Source organism: Hypanus sabinus, chromosome 7, assembly GCF_030144855.1.
Source record: "Hypanus sabinus isolate sHypSab1 chromosome 7, sHypSab1.hap1, whole genome shotgun sequence".
In the NCBI taxonomy this organism is placed as follows: domain Eukaryota; kingdom Metazoa; phylum Chordata; class Chondrichthyes; order Myliobatiformes; family Dasyatidae; genus Hypanus; species Hypanus sabinus.
In genome coordinates this window covers 29,681,145-29,697,930 of record NC_082712.1, presented here as the reverse complement: position 1 = coordinate 29,697,930, position 16,786 = coordinate 29,681,145, and the positions used below count along the sequence as shown (strand labels likewise).

The following is a 16,786-nucleotide window of genomic DNA, read 5'->3' as shown; positions in this document are numbered from 1 at the left end:
TCAGCACTGCGCCATAACCAGAAGTCCTTTCATGCAACCTTTTATTTTACATATTACATTGGGCACCTTGCTTCATACTCCACATAACAGTAATTTGTACTTATCTCACACTGTCAGTAAAAAGTAAAGAAACTGAAAAAGATCATGCTGTTCTCTGATTCTTCAACCACGTGCTGTCTAGCATCCACAGATTCTCTGTGTTACTGAAAAATACTTTTGTGTTGCAGACAGTCTCAATTCATGCACTTTGTCTAACCTATCTACTCCAATCTTGTCTACTGCATTCAGTCTCCTAACATGGCCTTCTCTGCACTGCGAGACCAAGCACAGATTAGGCAGCCAATTCGCAGAGCACCTAAACTTCCTCCATAATGGCCACCCTGAGCTCCTGGTGCATGCCACCTCAACTCTCATCCCCATTCCCACACTGACCCATCCATCCTTGGCCTTTCCCATTGCCAGGGTGAGATCCAACAACAACCAGAACAATACCTCATAATCAGCCTGGGTAGTCTACAACCCAGTAGTATGAACACTGAATTCCCAATTTCAGCTCACCCTTACCTTTTTTGTTCCCCTCTTTGTCTTTCATATCAACCTCTGGTCTTCCCATCTTTAGCCCTTTCCCATAATGCCTCTTCATATTAGAGATAGAGCACGGAAACAGAACCTTCCGGCCCAATGGTTGGCCATTGTAAATTGTCCTGTGATTAGGTTAGGGTTATTCGGGTTTGCTGGAGGTTGCTGGGAGCAGCATGGCTGAAGGGACAACTCTGTGCTGTATCACTAAGTCGATCAATCAATCCTTTTCCATATGTAGTTTCATCTGTCCATTATCTCCCCCTTCATTATCACCATGCTTACTTATCAGATTCCAGTACTTGTAGACTTTGTTCTCCCTCCTATCACCCTCCAGCCTCCGACTCCACTTTCATTCTCTGCTTCTCCGACTGGCTCAATTCCCTCCTTCCCTGTCTCCACACAAGCAAAGATGCACCAATATCATCCTTTTGTTTCTTCCCTTCTCACCATCCAGTGACCTAAACACTCCTTCCAGATGAAGCAGCAACTCCCTGGCACTTCTCCCAGTTCAGAGTGCTCAGAATGGGAATCAGACACAGATGGGATTTGAACACAATCGAGTCGAAAGGCTGGAACATGCCTGGTTTCTCAATGAGATGCCATTCCTCAAGCTTAAATTGAGATTCAATGGGATACCATAGGATACCGAGCACAGACAGGTAGAATAGGAATATGTTGCAATGAGTGAGATGGCATTCAACAAAAAGCTTCAGATCATGCAAGGAAAATTGGAAAACCAAAAGCAGAGTGACTGAATGCTTTGAGTCATGTCTCCCATCCACTTCATGATGTATTGGTTAGGCACAGGAGTACATTCAGCCACAGACTCATTCCACCAAAATGCAGTACTGAGCATCACAGGAAGTCATTCCTGCCTGTGGCCATCAAACTTTATAACTCCTCCCTAGGAGTGTCAGACACCCTGAGCTAATAGGCTGGTCCTAGACTGGTTTCCACTTAGCATAATTTACTTATTATTATTTAATTATTTATGGTTTTATATTGCTGTATTTCCACACTGTTCTTGGTTGGTGCGACTGTAATGAAACCCAGTTTCCCTCGGGATCGATAAAGTATGTCTGTCTGTTTGTCTGTAACACCTGTTCCTCCACTACTGTGACCTCACACCCACTGTACATTTCCAATATTTTTGAATTTCAGAACTATGATTTATGAAGTCACATTCTATTCACTCACAGAATATACAAAGATTATATTACAAAGGGGGTAAGGTACCTGACAATTTCAACTCTGGTGGAACACTCAGACTGTTTCTCTTTCCACTGCGCCTCATCCCAGTCCAGTTCATAAAAGACCACCACTAGTGCAGGCACGAGGTTTAGATGTTTATTCATCCAGCCTGTTTTAAGGATTCCTTTTGGAATGTACCACTCATAAGAAGTCCTCTGTAAAAGGAAGACCATAATTAGCAAGGAAACTCAGTTAAACCAAGAATGTTGAAGCAGTTTAATTTTATAAGCCAGACAAATATGTTAAGACTATGAAGTCTCAGGCTTAACAATACATTTAAAAGTTTGGTCTATTAATTTGAAGTTTTCCAATAACACATATCAGTGCTATGTACAACCAACACAAGTAATTTACAACTCTGTAAGATAATTTAGTCAGGGTAAGAGTTAAAATGAAATGTATTTTTCACCTGATTAAAACAAACTACTCAATTAATATGGTGCCTTTTATAAAATAATTCAAGGTTTCAAAGCTGGAAAATAGAAATGCCATGACTGCAGTCACTTAGGAAACTTAAAAGAACACTGCAAGCACCACATTTTCACTATTCCTTTTGATTGAGCACTACATCTCCACAAAGATCTCAGCTGCGTACCTCCCTCCAATCCCTATCCCAGTGAACTCCTAAATGTGCCATGATGTCTTCTTCTGCAACATACATAGCCATGCCGATTTCTTTGGTATGGAGTCTAGATCCCAGACTGTGAACTCTGCCATGTTATAGACAATAGACAATAGGTGCAGAAGTAGACCATTCGGCCCCTTGAGCCTGCACTGCCATTTTAAGATCATGGCTGATCAATTACTATCAACACCCTGTTCCTGCCTTGTCCACATATCCCTTGATTCCTCTATCCATAAGATTCCTCTTTCTTGAAAACATCCAGAGAATTGGCCTCCACTACCTTCCGAGGCAGTGCATTCCAGACCCCCAAAGCTCTCTGGGAGAAGAAGTTTTTCCTTATCTCTGTCCTAAATGACCTACCCCTTATTCTCAAACCACGCCCTCTGGTACTGGACTCTCCCAGCATCTGGAACATTTTTCCTGCCTCTATCTTGTCCAATCCCTTAATAATCTTATATGTTTCAATCAGATCCCCTCTCAATCTCCTTAATTCCAGCGTGTACAAGCCCAGTCTCTCTAACCTTTCTGCGTAAGACAGTCCAGACATCCCAGGAAATAACCTCGTGAATCTACGCTGCATTTCCTCTACAGCCAGGATGTCCTTCCTTAACCCTGGAGACCAAAACTGTACACAATACTCCAGGTGTGGTCTCACCAGGGCTCTGTACAAATGCAAGAGGATTTCCTTGCTCTTGTACTCAATTCCCTTTGTAATAAAGGCCAACATTCCATTAGCCTTCTTCACTGTCTGCTGCACCTGCTCATTCACCTTCAGTAACTGATGAACAAGGACTCCGAGATCTCTTTGTATTTCTCCCTTAACCAACTCTACACCATTCAGATAATAATCTGCCTTCCTGTTCTTACTCCCAAAGTGGATAACCTCACACTTATTCACATTAAACGCCATCTGCCAAGTATCTGCCCACTCACCCAGCCTATCCAAGTCACCCTGAATTCTCCTAACATCTTCATCACATGTCACACTGCCACCCAGCTTAGTATCATCAGTAAATTTACTGATGTTATTTTTTATTCCCTCATCCAAATCGTTAACATAAATGGTAAACAGCTGTGGTCCCAATACCGAACCCTGTGGCACCCCACTAGTCACCACCTGCCATTCCGAGAAACACCCATTCACCGCTACCCTTTGCTTTCTATCTGCCAACCAGTTTTTCTATCCATGTCAATGCCTTCCCCCCTGAGCTTTGATTTTACCCACCAATCTTCTATGTGGGACCTTATCAAATGCCTTCTGAAAATCGAGGTACACTACATCCACTGGATCTCCCCCGTCTAACTTCCTGGTTACATCCTCGAAAAACTCCAACAGATTAGTCAAGCATGATTTACCCTTGGTAAATCCATGCTGGCTCGGCCCAATCCTATCACTGCTATCTAGATATCCCACTATTTCATCCTTAATAATGGACTCTAGCATCTTTCCCACCACCGATGTCAGGCTGACAGGTCGACAGTTCTCTGTTTTCTCCCTCCCTCCTTTTTTAAAAAGTGGGATAACATCAGCCATTCTCCAATCCTCAGGAACTGATCCTGAATCTAAGGAACATTGGAAAATGATTACCAATGCATCCGCAATTTCCAGAGCCACATCCTTTAGTACCCTAGGGTGCAGACCATCTGGACCTGGGGATTTGTCAGCCTTCAGTCCCATCAGTCTTCTCATCACCGTTTCCTTCCGAATGTCAATCTGTTTCATTTCCTCTGTTACCCTATGTCCTTGGCCCATCCATACAACTGGAAGATTGCTTGTGTCTTCCTTAGTGAAAACAGATCTAAAGTACTCATTAAATTCTTCTGCCATTTCTCTGTTTCCCATAATAATTTCACCCAATTCATTCTTCAAGGGCCCAACATTGTTCTTAACTATCTTCTTTCTCTTCACATACCTAAAAAAGCTTTTGCTATCTTCCTTTATATTTCTGGCTAGCTTGCGTTCGTACCTCATTTTTTCTCCCCGTATTGTCTTTTTAGTTAAGCTCTGTTCCTTAAAAACTTCCCAATCATCTGTCCTCCCACTCACCTTAGCTTTGTCATACTTCCTTTTTTTTAATGCTATGCCATCTCTGACTTACTTTGTTAACCACTGTGGCCCCTTTCCCCCCCTTTGAATCCTTCCTTCTCTGGGGGATGAACTGATTTTGCACCTTGTGCATTATTCCCAAGAACACCTGCCATTTCTGTTCCACTGTCTTTTCTGCTAGGCTATCTGTCCAGTCAACTTTGGCCAGCTCCTCCCTCATGCCTCCATAGTTTCCCCTGTTCATCTGCAACACTGACACCTCCGAGCTGCCCTTATCCTTCTCAAATTGCAGATAAAAGCTTATCATATTGTGATCACTACCTCCTAATGGCTCCTTTACTGCGAGATCGCTTATCAAACCCTATTCATTACATAACACTAAATCCAGAAAAGTCTTGTCCCTGGTCGGCTCTCGTACAAGCTGTTCCAAAAATGCATCCAGTAGGCACTCTACAAACTCCCTATCCTGTGGTCCAGCACCAACCTGCATGTTCACCTGCATGTTGAAATCCCCCATAACTACTGCGACATTACCTTTGCCACATGCCACTGTTAACTCCCTATTCAACTTGCACCCAATATCCATGCTACTGTTTGGTGGCCTGTAGACAAGACCCATTTGGGTCCTTTTGCCCTTACTGTTCCTCAGTTCTATCCACACAGATTCCACTCCTCCTGACCCTATGTCCCCCCTTGCAAAGGACTGAATCTCATTCCTCACCAACAGGGCCACCCCACCCCCTCTGATTCACCTGAACTTGTCCCACTCCCCCCTTACCCTCTCTAGATGTATTCATCACTAACTGTAGACATGCAGCTGACTGTCTCAACGTTCCACTTCCTTTATTCATTCTAGCCAGTCCCCTCTTGTAGCTCTCTGTATACTATGGAAAACATTAACATTGTCATCAAAGGCACTGGAGGAACTCAGGTAACATCCATGGAGAGAAATTGAACAGTTGACGTTCTAGGTTGAGACCCTCATTGGATCCTGATGTTTTTGCGATCCAAGGTCCTTCGGAGTTCAAGAATGAGGGATAAATCTTATTGCTTATGATCATCTTATTAAGTGTTACAAGAGCATAGTAGTGAGGAAGCATTTTGAGAAAGAAAGGAAGAGAGCAAACCAAAGAGAAAGGCAACATGGTCTTCTTACACCAGACTAATGATAACATACATTCCACTGAAATTCGAGCAACAGAAACAAAATGCTGGAGGAAACCAGCAGGCCAGGTAGCATCAATGGAAAAGAGTACAGTCAATGTTTCAGGCTGAGACAAGTCCTGTTGAAGGGTCTCAGCCCAAAATGTCAACTGCATTCTTTTCCATAGATGCTGCCTGGTCTGCTGAATTCCTTCTGCATTATGTGTGTGCTGCATGGACTTCCAGCATCTGCAGAATTTCTCCAGTTTCCATTGAAATTACATTGCTTAACTAATAAGGTAGCCCCTATCAAGTAATACTACACTTGCCACTGAAACCAAGAAGTTTCCGAAATATACAGAGGCAACTGCATCCATGAGAAACTCAATGAAATATTTGTGTGTATATATAAAAATTATGTAGACTAAAAAATACAAACAAGTATAAGAAAGTTGAACTACAAGAAAAAAATAACAATTCCACAAGCCAACCCAATACCCTTCATCAAGACTGGATAGGAGGGAAAAAAGCCGATTTTAAAAAAGTTGGACAGGGGTAGAAAGGGGTGGACCAAGAGTGGTTGTTGGGGGAGGGAATTTTGATAGGTCAGCAAGGGAGGGAGAAGAATAGGATTGATGTAAGAAGGCAGAAGTAACAAATGGCTGGAGTTGGAATCTGAAAGACATAAGACCATAAATAAAGGATCAGAAATAGGCCATTTGGCTTATCAAGTCTACTCTGCCATTTTCCTCTCAGCCCTAATCTCCTGCCTTTTCCCCATAACCCTTTATGCCCTGACTAATCAAGAATCTATCAACTTTTGTCTCAAATATACCCAACGACTTGGCCTCCAGAGCTGCCTGTGGCAAAGAATTCCACAGATTCACCAACTTCAAACTGAAGAAATTTAGAATGAAAGATGAGAACAGCGGACCACAGAATAAAGGGAAGGGGGTAGGGCAGAGAATCAATGGGAACAATGCATGAGAATCAATGGAAGCAATTTCAAGTTCCTGGGTGTCAATATCTCTGTTGATCAAACCTGGTTGCAATATATCAAGCCAGCTATAAAGAAGTCAAGACAGCACCTACATTTCACTATGAGTTTAAGGAGATTTGGTTTGTCACCTGAAACACTCTAAATTTCCTACAGATGTATGGTGGAGAGCATTCTGACAGGCTGCATCACTGGGGTGGGTCACTGCACAGGATCATAAGAAGGTACAGAAGGTTGTAAAATTAGTCAGCTCCATCATGGGTATCAACCTCTGTAGTATCCAAGACATCTACAAGGAGCGATGCCTCAAGAAGGCAGCTGCCATTATTAAGGACCCTCATTACCCAGGACATGTCCTCTTCTCATTTTTACCAACAGGAAGGAGGTATAGAAGCCTGAAGATACACACTCAGTGACTCAGTAACAACTTCTTTCCATCTGTCTTCAGATTTCTAAATTGACATTGAACCCTTGAACGCTACCTCACGTTTTTTTTTGTTTCTGCACTACTTTTTAATTTAACTATTTAATATACATATGTATACTTACTGTAATTGATTTTTTTCTCTCTACTTATCATGTATTGCAATGTACTGCTGCCCCTAAGTTAAATGTTCTAACGAGTTTCACGATGTAGGCTATTGATATTAAACTTGGTTCTGATCCTGATTCTGGGTGATGGGCAGATGGGGAGAGTTGGAGTGGATAACATGATACGATGATGGAGAGCCATGAGACAAGGAGAAGAACAAGCATGGGGTCAGGCGGAGAGGATAAGAGGGGAATGGTCACCCGTAGTTAAAAAATTCAAAGTTCATGCCAAACACACATTGTCATCAAACCTGCTGATGATGACATTTCAATGGTGGGTCAGCAAAGTGAAGCTAGCTGTTACTTACTGATACCACCCACTGAATCAAGGACTAAATACACTCAGGGGCCACTTTATTCAGATACCTTCTTTACTTAATAAAGTGGCCACTGAATGTATGTTCATAGTCTTCTGCTGCTGTAACCTATCCATTTCAAGGTTTGATGTGTTACATGCTCAGAGATGCTCTTTTACACATCACTATTGTAATCCGTGGTTATCTAAGCTACCATCGCCTTCCTGTCAACTTGAATCAGCCTGCTACTCTCCTCTGAACTCTCTAACAAGGTGCTTTCATCCATAGAACTGCCACACACTAAATGTTTTTTTTTTGTTTTTCACACCATTCTCTGTAAACTGTTGTGTGAAAATCCCAGGAGATGAGCAGTTTCTGAGAAACACAAACCACTGCATCTGGCGCCAACAATCACTCCACAATCCAAGTCACTTAGATCATGTTTCTTCCTCCTTCTGATGTTTGGTCTGAACAACAACTAAATCTCTTGACCAAGTTTGCATGCTTTTATGCACTGAGTTGCTGTCATGTTACTGGCTGATTAGATATTTGAATTAATGACCAAGTGTACATGTGTACCTAATAAAGTGGCCACTGAATGTACACTATAATATTACATAAAAAGCCACTGTCTCCAAGATGATTGCTGACTTAATTTCTTCAGGAGTTCTTCTATTTGCCTTCAGCCAGAGTCCTTAAAGCCACCATCTCATTGCACCTTTCTCCCCACTCCCTCCCACCTCAAAGTCCACATGCTGGACTGTCTGGAACGTTGAGACACTAGAGACAGCAGATGCTAGAATCCACATCAAACAAAATAAATTAGAAGTATTCAGCAGTTCAAGCAGCATCCACATTTGCAGCAGGATAGCTAACATTTTGGGTCATTGGGATATGGCCAATGAGTGAGTTGGATAATGTCCAACTGCAGGAGTTAAAGTGCATGACGAGTACATTTGGGAAATGAAAAGAAGGAAATTGTCAATGTTACTTCCTGCAATAAAGCCATACATTAACAGCCTGTAAGATCTGGATCAATTCCTGCCACTGTCTGTAATTTGTTTGTATGTTCTCCCCATGATTGTGTGGGTTTCCTTTAGGTGCTTCAATTTCCTACCATATTCCAAAAACTTCAGACTAGGAACTTGGATTAGTTAATTGTGGGCATGCTATGTTGGCACTGGAAGGAAGCATAGCAACACATGCACGTTGCCCTGAGCACACCATGGACTGTGTTGGACATTGATGCAAAACAGCGCATTTCATTGTAGGTTTCAATGTACATGTGATAAAGTTAATTTTAATCGTATCTTTATCTTTTTACGTAAGACTCAATTTTACTAAATAAGCCAAACTCACAATCTTGTAATATATAAAAGGCAGACACTATTAGAAAGATTCTTACCTTTGGTCTGCATTTTGGGTATTCATGATCTCCAGGAAGTACTTTAAATGATATTGGAACCCTGTCAGCCCGTCTATTGGCACAAAATGCATCCCAAATGGCTCGATGTACGGCATTATAGGTCACATCAAGGCCCGTGAGAGCTACAAAAGCCATGGGCCGGCAACAAAGCTCCAAAGGAAAGTCCCACTGTGCTGACCTCATTTTCCAGATTAATAGCAGTCAACCTAAAATAAGAATTAACGTAACTCTATTAATGACAAATAAGTGGGTAGGAAAGCCATAGAGGGATGTTAGCAATTGCAGCTGACTCAAGGACCAACATTAACCCATCTCCAGAATATGAAATTTCATTAGGCAAGGAGCACATTCAGTAGAATATACATCTCAATATTTGTTGCTCAAGCACATCTTAGTAAAGAAAGTACATCGTTGATCCATACCATTTCTAAATTATGTAGCAGCAATGGCAAAGAGATAAAAGCATTATCATGGAAATTGAACGGAGTTTCCTTGAGTTAATTCAAATCCAGTTCAAAGCACTTCTGCTGTATGCCACAATACATGAGAGATGGAGCTGTCATCCAGGATGTATCTGGCTCAGAGCCTAAATAGCACATTTGTAGAGCAAGCACTTTAGCTGAGAGCCCAGAATTTTTGCAATGAAAGTTAACATTACCATTTGCCTCCTTTTCTAATATACCATTACCAGTACATCAACTTCCAGTGACTTGCATTCAAGGACATGCCAATGCCTCTGAATATCAATTCATTTCAGCATCTCAACATTTAAAAACTTCCCTTTTCTATTTTTCCTCTCAATGCGGATGACCCCCACATTATATTTTGAGCTGATAGTGCTGCATGGTGGGGTTTACACTCGATTGGCAGGGAGATGAGAACCAGAGTGCCAGAACATTTAGTAGAGAGGTTGTGGAAGCAGATGTTGTTAAGACCTCAGACAAAGTCAGGAACCAAAAGTTTTGAGCACAGTGCGAATAGTATCCTGAGCTGTGTATATTTCAATGCAAGAAGTATCATAGAAAAGGCAGGTGAGCTCAGGGCATGGATCAACACCTGGAATTAGGATATTGTAGCCATTAGTGAGACTTGGCTGCAGGAGGGGCAGGACTGGCAGCTGAATATTCAAGAGTTCTGTTATTTTAGACGCGACCGAGCAGGAGGGATTGGGGGGGGGGGGGGTGTTACTAGTCGGGAGCAGTGCTCAGTTAGGAAAGACTGGGGAACTTGTCTGGCCTGCTGACTTCCTCCAGTATTTTGTGTCTGTGAGGTTGCTATAGTAGGTGATTTTTACTTTCTACATACTGACTGAGACTGCCATATTGTAAAAGGACTAGATGGGGTAGAGTTTGTCAAATATATTCAGGAAAGTTTCCTTAATAGGTACAAAGAAATCCCAAGGACAGAGTATGATACTTGACCTCCTATTAGGGTATGAGACATGGCAGGTGCCAGAGGTTGTGTAACTTTGCATCTAGTGAGTACAATGTCATTAGTTTCAAATATGCAAAAATATAGGATTGGTCTGTGGGTTGAGACTGTAAATTGGAGAAAGGCCAATTTTGATGGTATCAGAAAGGATCTCGCAAGTGCGGATTGTGACTGGCTGTTCACTGACAGAAGTGTACTTGGTAAATGCGAGGCTTTCAAAATTGGAATTTTGGGAGTACAAAGCCTGTATGCACTCGTCAGAATAAAAGCTAAAGATAACAGGTGTAGAGAACCTTGGTTTTCAAGAGATATTGAGGCCCTGGTTAAGGGGAAAAAGGAAGTGCATAATAGGTATAGGCAGGTGGGATCAAATGGTGTGCCGAAGAAATGCAAGAGAACATTTAACAAAGAAATCAGGCATGAGGATGGCCTAGCAGACAAGGTGAAGGATAATCTTAAGGGAATCTACAGATATGTTAAGAGCAAAAGGATTGCAAGGGACAAAATTGGTCCTCTGGTAGATCAGAATGGTACTGTATGTGTAGACCCAAATACAATGGGGGAAGGTCTTAAATAATTTTTTGCATCTGTAATTACTCAGGATACAGACACAAGAGTCTTTTGAAGCGAGGTAAACGGCATCAACTTTATGGACCCTTTATACATTACAGAGGAGGAGATGTTTGCTGTCCTGAGGCAAATTAGGGTGAATAAATCTCAATGATCTGACAAGGCTTTCCATCAGATCCTGCAGGAGGCAAGTACAGAAATTGCTGGGACCCTAGCAGAGATAATTAAATTAAATGAGGTACCAGAGGACTGGAGGATAGCCAACGTTGTTCCACTATTCAAGGCTTTCAAAATAAACCACCAGGAAATTATAGGCCAGTGACTCTGACATCAGTTGTGGGAAATTATTGGAAGGTACTCTGATGGACCAGGTATATAAGTATTTGGAAAGACATGGACTGATTAAGGATTGTCAGCATGGTTTTGTACATGGTAGGTCTTGTCTAACCAATTTTATAGTGTTTTTGAAGGCAGTTACCAGGAAAATTGATGAAGGCAGTGGATGTTGTCTACATGGACTTTTAACAAGGCACTTGACAAGATCCCACATGGAAGGTTGGTCAAGAAGGTTCAGTCACCTGGCATTCAAAATGAGGTAGTAAATTAGATTATATACTGGATTTGTGGGAGAAGCCAGAGAGTGGTAGTGGATAGTTGCCTCTCTGACTGCAGGCCTGTGACTAGTGGAGTGCTGCAGGGATGGTGCTGAGTCCATTGTTGCTTGTCATCTACATCAATGATCTGGATGATAATGTGGTTAATTGGATCAACAGATTTACGGATGACTCCAAGATTGGGGGTGTGGTGGGCAGCGAGGATGGCTATCATGGCTTGCAATCAGATCTGGACCAACTGCAAAAGTGGGAGGAAAAATGGCAAATGGAATTTAATGCAGACAAGTGTGAGGTATTGCACTATAGTAGGACCAAGCAGGATAGGTTCTACACAGTGAATGATAGGGCAATGGGGGGAGTGGTAGACCAAATAGATCTGAAAATATAGGTCCACAATTTGTTGGAAGTGGTGTCAGAGGAAGATAGGATCCTAAAGAAAGCTTTTGACACACTGGCCTTCATAAATCAAAATATTGAGTACAACAGAAGGGATGTTATATCGAAGACATTGGTGAGGTCTAACTTGAAATATTGTGTGCAGTTTTAGTTATGTACCTACAGGAAAAATGTAAATAAGATTAAAAGAGTACAGAGAAAATTTACAAGGATGTTGCTGGGTCTAGAGGACCTGAATTATAAGAAAATATTAAACGGATTAGGACTTCATTCCTTGGAACATAGAAGACCAAGAGGAGATTTAATAGATATATACAAAATTATGAAGGGTACAGATAGGGTAAATATAAGCAGGCTCTTTTCCACTGAGCCTGTGTGAACCCTACAGCCAAAGGTCATGGGTTAAAGGTGACATGAGGAAAAACTCCTTCACTAAGAGGGTCATGTGTAAGTGGTGTATGCAAACTCGATTTTGATGATTAAGATAAGTTTGGGTAGCTGCCTGGATGGTAGGGATATGGCGGGCTATGTTCCTGCTGCAGGTCAATGGGAATAAGAGGTTTAAATGGGTTGGCATGGACGAGATGGGGCAAAGCGCTTGATTCTGTGCTGCAGCACGTTTCTATGACTCTATTCTAGATAATTTATTTGGTCTACCTGCATCTCCTTAACTTCCCTACATCCTGTTCCTTATTACTCATGTTGCCACCCGGCTTTGTATCATCAGCAAACTTGGGTCCACAAATCCAAAACGCTAACATCAAACGTAAGGAGCTAGGACCATTGCGTGGATGCCAGCTGTACTCTGCTATTCCAAGCCTCAAACTGAAAATGAGCTAACACTCACTCTCGGCTTCTTTCTTTTAATCCAAATAGTACCCCAAATCTTAAGAATTCCAATTCTGATTTGTAACCCCTTGCGTGGCACCTCAAAGTCCAATTACACCACACCCACTAGCTCACCCATTCTGCTAGCTACAACCTCAAATAAACTAACAGATCAGTCAAAGACAATTTCTTTCATAATTCCATGTTAGCTGTGCCAGAGCTATTACTGAATGCCCTGTTACCACTTCCTTAAATAACAAACTGCAGCATTTCCACCACTACCAACATCTGGTTGAAATGGTCTACAGTTCCCCATTTTCTCCCTCTATCTCACCTGCCCTGCCCCTTTTTTTGAAAGTACCATGGTTATATTTGTTATAATACAATCTGTGGAAAGCATTGCTATCTCTTTCAAAATCTTGCATGTTGGACATCAACTCCACCAATGCTTTCTGTTAATCTCAGGTTAATTTCTTTCACCCCAGAATTGTTGTTCACCAATATTGGAGAGTTTTGTTGTGGACTTCCTCTGTGAAAACCAGATGGAAAATATTCAAAATGGAGACCGAAGCTACTAAGTTTTTCTGGAAATTTTTAATAAAAAATATTTGTCTGTTGCTTTGTTATTCCTCAATACGAGTCCTTCAGTCTCCATCTGTAGAGAGCATTAACTTTTCCTTTTTAGTTCTTTTCCTTTTTAGTTCTTTTCCTTTTTAGTTCTTTTCCTTTTTACAAATGCATGGAAGTTTTTGCAGTTTCACTTCAATTTTTTTGACAGGATTGCCACATTGAACTTCTCTATTTCTTAATTAATTGCCCACAGGTTTCAGTTATTTAAGCTCAACTACGATTTAATATCCATTATGAAGGCACAATGCCAACATATTACAAAATAGCAATATTTTGCATTTACATACCACCTTTAGCATAATGTTACAATATCCCAAATATTTTACAAACAGCTATCAAATGAATGGACTTAATTGAGCTAAAGGTCCATTATTAGTGATGTTCCTCAGGGATCTGTGCTGGGACCTCTGCTATTTGTGATTTAAATGACCTGGATGAAAATGTAGATGGGTGGGTTAGTAAGTTTTCAGGTGATACCAAGATCAGTGGAATTCTGGATAGTGTAGAAGACTGGCAAAGAATATAGCACAATACAGATCAGTTGCAAATATGGACAGAGCAATAGCAGGTGGAATTTAATAGACAATGGGTGCAGGAGTAGGCCATTCGGTGCTTCAAGCCAGCACCGCCATTCACTGTGATCATGGCTGATCATCCATAATCAGTACCCCGTTCCTGCCCTCTCCCCATATCCCTTGACTCCGCTATCTTTAAGAGCTCTAACATTTAACTCAGATAAATGTGAGGTGCTGCACCTTGGTAGGGCAAATGAAAGGAAACAGTGCATAGTTAAGAGAAAGATCCTTAACAGTCTTGCTGAGCAGAGAGATTTTGGGGTCCAAGTTCATAGCTCCATATGAAAGTGGCTGCACAGGTCAATAGGGTGGTTAAGAAGGTTAATAGGATGCTTTGCTTTTATTAGTTGAGGCATTGAGTTCAAAAGTCAAAAGGTTATGTTGTAACTTTATGGAACTCTAGTTAGGCTGCATCTGGAGTATTGCATGCAGTTCTGGTTGCCCCACTATAGGAAGAATGTTGAGGCTTTGGAGAGGGTGCAGAAGAAGTTTACCAAAATGCTGCCTGGTTTAGAGAGCATATGCTATCATGAGAGCTGGACGAACTTGGGTTGTTTTCTCTGGAGCAGCAGAGGCTGAGGGGAGATCTGATAGAGGTTTACAAGATTATGAGAGGCATGGAGAGAGTAAACAGGGAGCATCTTTCTCCTGGAGTAGAGATGTCCAACACCAGAGGGCATTGAATTGAAGGTGAGATGGGGTACATTCAAAGGGGATGTGAGGGGCAAGTTATTTTACTCAGAGTGGTGAAAGTCTGGAATGCACTGCCCAGTATGTGGGTAAACATAAATACATTATAGACTTCTAGGAGACATTTAGATAGGTACTCAGATACAAGGAAGATGGAGCTATATGGACATTGTGCAAGTAAAAGGGATTAATTTTTGGGAAGGAGGTGTTGATTTTCTTTTTAGACACTCCACACAACATTGTGGGCTAAAGGGCCTGTCGCCATGCTCTACTGTTCTATGCCTCATGCTCTAAATTAAGCATTAGCAACATGACAGATGGTTATTAGGACTAGTGACACAAAGCACAGTTCCATTGTGATTTTAAAGATAGTTTTCTAGAGGGGAAAAAAAGACAAGCAGAGTGGAGAGTTTTAAGAACAAAATACCAGTCCCACAGTCAGAATCACAAATGAGGCATGGTTATACAACTGTATTCTAACAGGGCTGAATCTGTCATCAATCGAGGGACAATGCCAGTCCCAAGTCAAGAGACAGTTATTAATAACAGGGTTCAAGCTCATTCCACCCTCAAGAGAAGTAACATAATGAACTAGCCTCACTCCCTTATGCCAGAGAAGGTCACTGACAGTGGGGCAGGGTCTGTCTCCCTTCCTCCCCCAACAAGGTCAATGACAGTGGGGAATAGCCCCACTTTCTAACTCTTGGGAATGACCACTGACAGTGGGGCAGAATCACCCATCCTCCCCCCAAGAGATAGACAACAAGGTATCCCTCCCTCCCCGGAGACAGTCACTGACAGTGGGGCAGGGTCTCTCTCTCCTCCCCCGGAGACAGTCACTGACAGTGGGGCAGGGTCTTTCTCTCCTCCCCCAGAGACATTCACTGACAGTGGGCAGGGTCTCTCTCTCTCCCCCGGAGACAATCACCAACAGTGGGGCAGGGGCTCTCTCCTCCCCCACAGACAGTCACTGACAGTGGGGCTGGGTCTCTCTCTCCTCCCCCAGAGACAGTCACTAACAGTGGGGCAGGGTCTCTCTCTCCTCCCCCACAGACAGTCACTGACAGTGGGGCTGGGTCTCTCTCTCCTCCCCCACAGACAGTCACTGACAGTGGGGCTGGGTCTCTCTCTCCTCCCCCAGAGACAGTCACTGACAGTGGGGCTGGGTCTCTCTCTCTCCCCCGGAGACAGTCACTGACAGTGGGGCAGGGTCTCTCTCTCTCTCTCCCCCGGAGACAGTCACTAACAGTGGGGCAGGGTCTCTCTCTCCTCCCCCACAGACAGTCACTGACAGTGGGGCAGGGTCTCTCTCTCTCTCTCTCTCCCCCGGAGACAGTCACTGACCGTGGGGCAGGGTCTCTCTCTCTCCCCCGGAGACAGTCACTGACAGTGGGGCTGGGTCTCACTCTCTCCCCCGGAGACAGTCACTGACAGTGGGGCAGGGTCTCTCTCTCCTCCCCCACAGACAGTCACTGACAGTGGGGCAGGGTCTCTCTCTCTCTCTCTCCCCCGGAGACAGTCACTGACAGTGGGGCAGGGTCTCTCTCTCCTCCCCCAGAGACAGTCACTGACAGTGGGGCTGGGTCTCTCTCTCCTCCCCCACAGACAGTCACTGACAGTGGGGCAGGGTCTCTCTCTCCTCCCCCGGAGACAGTCACTGACAGTGGGGCAGGGTCTCTCTCTCCTCCCCCGGAGACAGTCACTGACAGTGGGGCTGGGTCTCTCTCTCCTCCCCCACAGACAGTCACTGACAGTGGGGCAGGGTCTCTCTCCCTCCCCGGAGAGGGTCAAAGCCGGTGGGTGAGCCTCCCTCCCTGGGGGCGAGCAGGGTAAAGTCTCCCTTCCTACCCTGGAGACATTGACGAACAGTGGGGATCTCCCTCCCTCGGAGACGGTAACTGATACGGAGTCACCGACAGAGCCTCAATGCCATCGCGGGACACGGTGATAGTTGATCGCTGTCCCCCATCGACACCCGGCCCCGCAGCACAATACCGTACCTCACCTCGGTACTCTTTCCGGCCTTCCTCAAGCTGAAGCTATAGGCCCACCACAAACACTACGTCATGACGTAAAGCGTCAATGGGGCGGCTC

At 43.4% G+C, this 16,786-nt stretch overlaps 1 protein-coding gene across 4 annotated transcripts in view; it reads right to left on the bottom strand.

Moving 5' to 3' along the window:
- trappc11 (trafficking protein particle complex subunit 11) overlaps positions 1-16,786 on the bottom strand; it is an 87,846-nt gene extending 71,060 nt beyond the window's left edge. Inside the window, exons 1-3 of one of the 4 annotated variants that reach the window (XR_009513050.1) lie at positions 16,541-16,678; positions 8,938-9,164; positions 1,819-1,988 (exon numbers count right to left, since the gene is read on the bottom strand). Coding sequence is in view for 3 of the 4 variants with exons in the window: in XM_059974337.1 (XP_059830320.1) it covers positions 1,819-1,988; positions 8,938-9,141 (374 nt within the window). In the remaining variant the exon portion in view is untranslated. The other 3 variants (XM_059974337.1, XM_059974338.1, XM_059974336.1) reach the window with 3 other exon arrangements.